This window comes from Lipomyces doorenjongii (assembly GCF_038497915.1).
Source record: "Lipomyces doorenjongii strain NRRL Y-27504 unplaced genomic scaffold V1508scaffold_210, whole genome shotgun sequence".
Classification (NCBI taxonomy): domain Eukaryota; kingdom Fungi; phylum Ascomycota; class Lipomycetes; order Lipomycetales; family Lipomycetaceae; genus Lipomyces; species Lipomyces doorenjongii.
In genome coordinates this window covers 1-2753 of record NW_027118277.1, presented here as the reverse complement: position 1 = coordinate 2753, position 2753 = coordinate 1, and the positions used below count along the sequence as shown (strand labels likewise).

Genomic DNA, 2753 nt, shown 5'->3' with positions numbered 1-2753 from the left:
TATCCGTTAAGTTTGAACGTCTCAGACGGGGTTTGCAGATGCATGAACCAATAAAAGTATGGAGTTGTTGAAACCTTACGCGTCAACAAAACGCGTGAGAACATCGCGTAGTTGTAAACAAACAGGGCAAGGGGCGTTGACTAAAGCAATCATTCAGGGCAAGGGTTCCTGTCATGACCGAAATAAGGTAGGATGTGATTATGAACGGGAAAACTTTGTGAAGCGATCGGGAGGCGCCCGGTGACGGCGTGGGGGGCTGAATAATATGGGGGGGGGGCACAACCGCGGAAACTCAGCTTAACCGACAAAATTGTGATTGGACCGCCACAGGACTGCCTGTTCGGGGAAGAATCAAGGGTCCGTGCGTTTCGGGAACGTGCGAACTCTCTTTTACGAAGCTGCCACCTCCCCCCAGTTATGTCACGCTTGCCGACCGCATAACTGCATAGCAAATATTCTTTCCTGGTGCTGCTCAGGCGAATCCGTCTGTTGACCCATAATAAAACGTCATCGCTTGTAGGCACCCAGAACTAGAGCTTAACTCTCTCTTTTCTCTCTCTCGACCGAGTCCCCAAACCCATCGCTTAATAAAACGAAAAAAAAGCATACTCCCGAACTTCAGCATGGCGGTCAAACCAATTTAATATTCTTTATTCTCCAAGGATTTGATATCCGAAATCTGCAGCTATTTCAGCTCTTGCTCTACGCGCGGGCCGTCTGCCATCCCTTCCCCGGCCAAAATGGTCCGTCTGCTCAATGTGTACACCATCTCCGGTTTCGCTTCACTAGCTGGCGTGATGTACGGGTTTGATGTTGCTTCCATGTCCGGCGTCGTGGGTACCCAAGAGTACAAATCATTCTACGGCAACCCTCTCGGAGTGCGCCAAGGTGGAATAACGGGTGCTATTGCTGCCGGCTCGCTCATCGGCGCGTTGTCCTCCTCTGTTCTTGGTGATCGGTACGCAGATGTGCAGTTGTAATACATATTGACGAATATCTGTGATTGACGCCTTCAGGCTGTCGCGAAAGGTCGCCATACAGTTTGGCACTATCCTGTGGTGCATCGGTGCAAGGTGGGCGCTTGACATATTGGTATCTAATCAGAGACTAACTATCTGCAGTCTGCAATCCTCGTCCACCGGCATACCAATGCTTGTCATTGGTCGTGTTATTTCTGGCGTCTGTATTGGCCTGACATCTTCCCTCGTACCGATATACCAGTCCGAAATTGCCCCCCGCAAGATCCGCGGTCGAGTAGTCTCTCTACAGCATTTCGCCATCGCTTGGGGCATCTTGATCATGTATTTCGTGCAGTACGGGTGTTCGTTCCTGCACTCGGAAGCCGTGTTCAGGTTACCATGGGCACTGCAGACTATACCGGCTGTTTTGTTGTTTATCGGACTCTTTTGGCTACCCCGATCGCCTAGATGGCTTGCTTCTAAAGACCGCTGGGACGAGGTACTGCAGGTACTTGCTTTCCTGCGCACGCCAAACTGTGACATCAATGATCCTCTGGTACTGGCTGAATACAAGGAAATTGAGGAACAGATTCGGGTTGAACGCGATGAGGAGTCGAATAGCTACCGCGAACTGTTTGGGAAGAAAATTCGCAAGCGCTTGTTTCTTGGTATGGCTGTTCAATGCTGGTCACAACTGAGCGGAGTCAACGTGCTCTTGTACTTCATAGTCTACATTCTCCAATCTGCCAGCATCTCCAATGAGCTCTTTTTCTCCTCTATTCAGTACATTATTTTTGTCGTCGCCACTATTCCGACGATTTTGTGGACTGATCAATGGGGTCGTCGGTCCTCCCTGCTCGTTGGCTCGCTCAGCGTGGGATTTTGGATGTATCTAATCGGTGGCATATTCGCACGCTACGGTGAGCCAAACCCAGTATCAGACCAACCATATACTTGGGTAATAATTGGCCGTCCTGCTGCAAGCCACACCATCCAGGCAAGCGTGTACCTGGCTTCGGCTTCATTCGCTATGTCCTGGGGCCCTATCGAGTGGATTTACCCTCCCGAAATTATTCCGCTGCGCATCCGAGCCAAGGCCGTCTCTTTTTCGACAGCAACTAACTGGATCACCAACTTCGTACTCGCTCTCGCCATACCGCCACTCTTGCGCACCATCCGGTGGAGGGTATTCATCATTTTTGGGTCCTTTAACGTATTTGCTTTCATTCACGTCTGGTTGCAAGTACGAGAGACGAAGCAATGCACGTTAGAGGAAATGGATGAGATATTCGAGCATGGAGAACCGGTCTGGCGGTCCTTCACCGGTGCACGCTACTCAGGCCGTCTCGAGGCGCTGGCCAAAGAAATCGAACGAAACAAACTTCATATGAACCGCCCTGTCCAGATCGGCGTGTACGACCATGTCGAACGAAACGGCATTGCAATGTAACAACAATATTGCCTGTCGCAACTGTTTGGATATTTTTATTCTTACACTATATTTTATTCCGGGACGATATTTTATTCTGGGGGAGTTTTTGGGTTGGTAATTGGGTATGCATCGTTGATTTGGAAAAAAAGTTTAGTTAAGTGTAGTATAGATCTGAACTTTTGGATGTATTGATAAATAAAAGTTTTGAAGATAACCGACTGAGGACACTCATTGTTAGACTAGGGTCATGCAACTCGAGGAAAACCGGAGAAGGAAGCGAGCCTCAACGCGCGCCACAACAATTACCAAGTAAAAGTGTGACGGCTCTCAAAGTGCCGGTGGATTGCAGTATGGACCATCTA

General features: G+C 49.3%; 1 protein-coding gene across 1 annotated transcript; it reads left to right on the top strand.

The window, feature by feature from the left end:
* The first annotated feature begins 499 nt into the window (after positions 1-499).
* V1508DRAFT_429161 (general substrate transporter) lies at positions 500-2605 on the top strand. The gene is made up of 3 exons (XM_066941865.1): positions 500-958; positions 1017-1073; positions 1122-2605. The coding sequence occupies exons 1-3, from the start codon at positions 741-743 to the stop codon at positions 2407-2409; spliced, it is 1563 nt and encodes a 520-aa protein (XP_066792005.1). The 5' UTR covers positions 500-740; the 3' UTR covers positions 2410-2605.
* The last annotated feature ends 148 nt before the right edge of the window (positions 2606-2753 follow it).

Coding starts and splice junctions, on each gene's coding strand:
- V1508DRAFT_429161 (XM_066941865.1), top strand. CDS start 741: ATGGTCCGTCTGCTCAATGTGTACACCATCTCCGGTTTCGCTTCACTA. Junction 959..1,016: donor TCCTCTGTTCTTGGTGATCG/GTACGCAGATGT, acceptor TGACGCCTTCAG/GCTGTCGCGAAAGGTCGCCA. Junction 1,074..1,121: donor CTGTGGTGCATCGGTGCAAG/GTGGGCGCTTGA, acceptor AACTATCTGCAG/TCTGCAATCCTCGTCCACCG.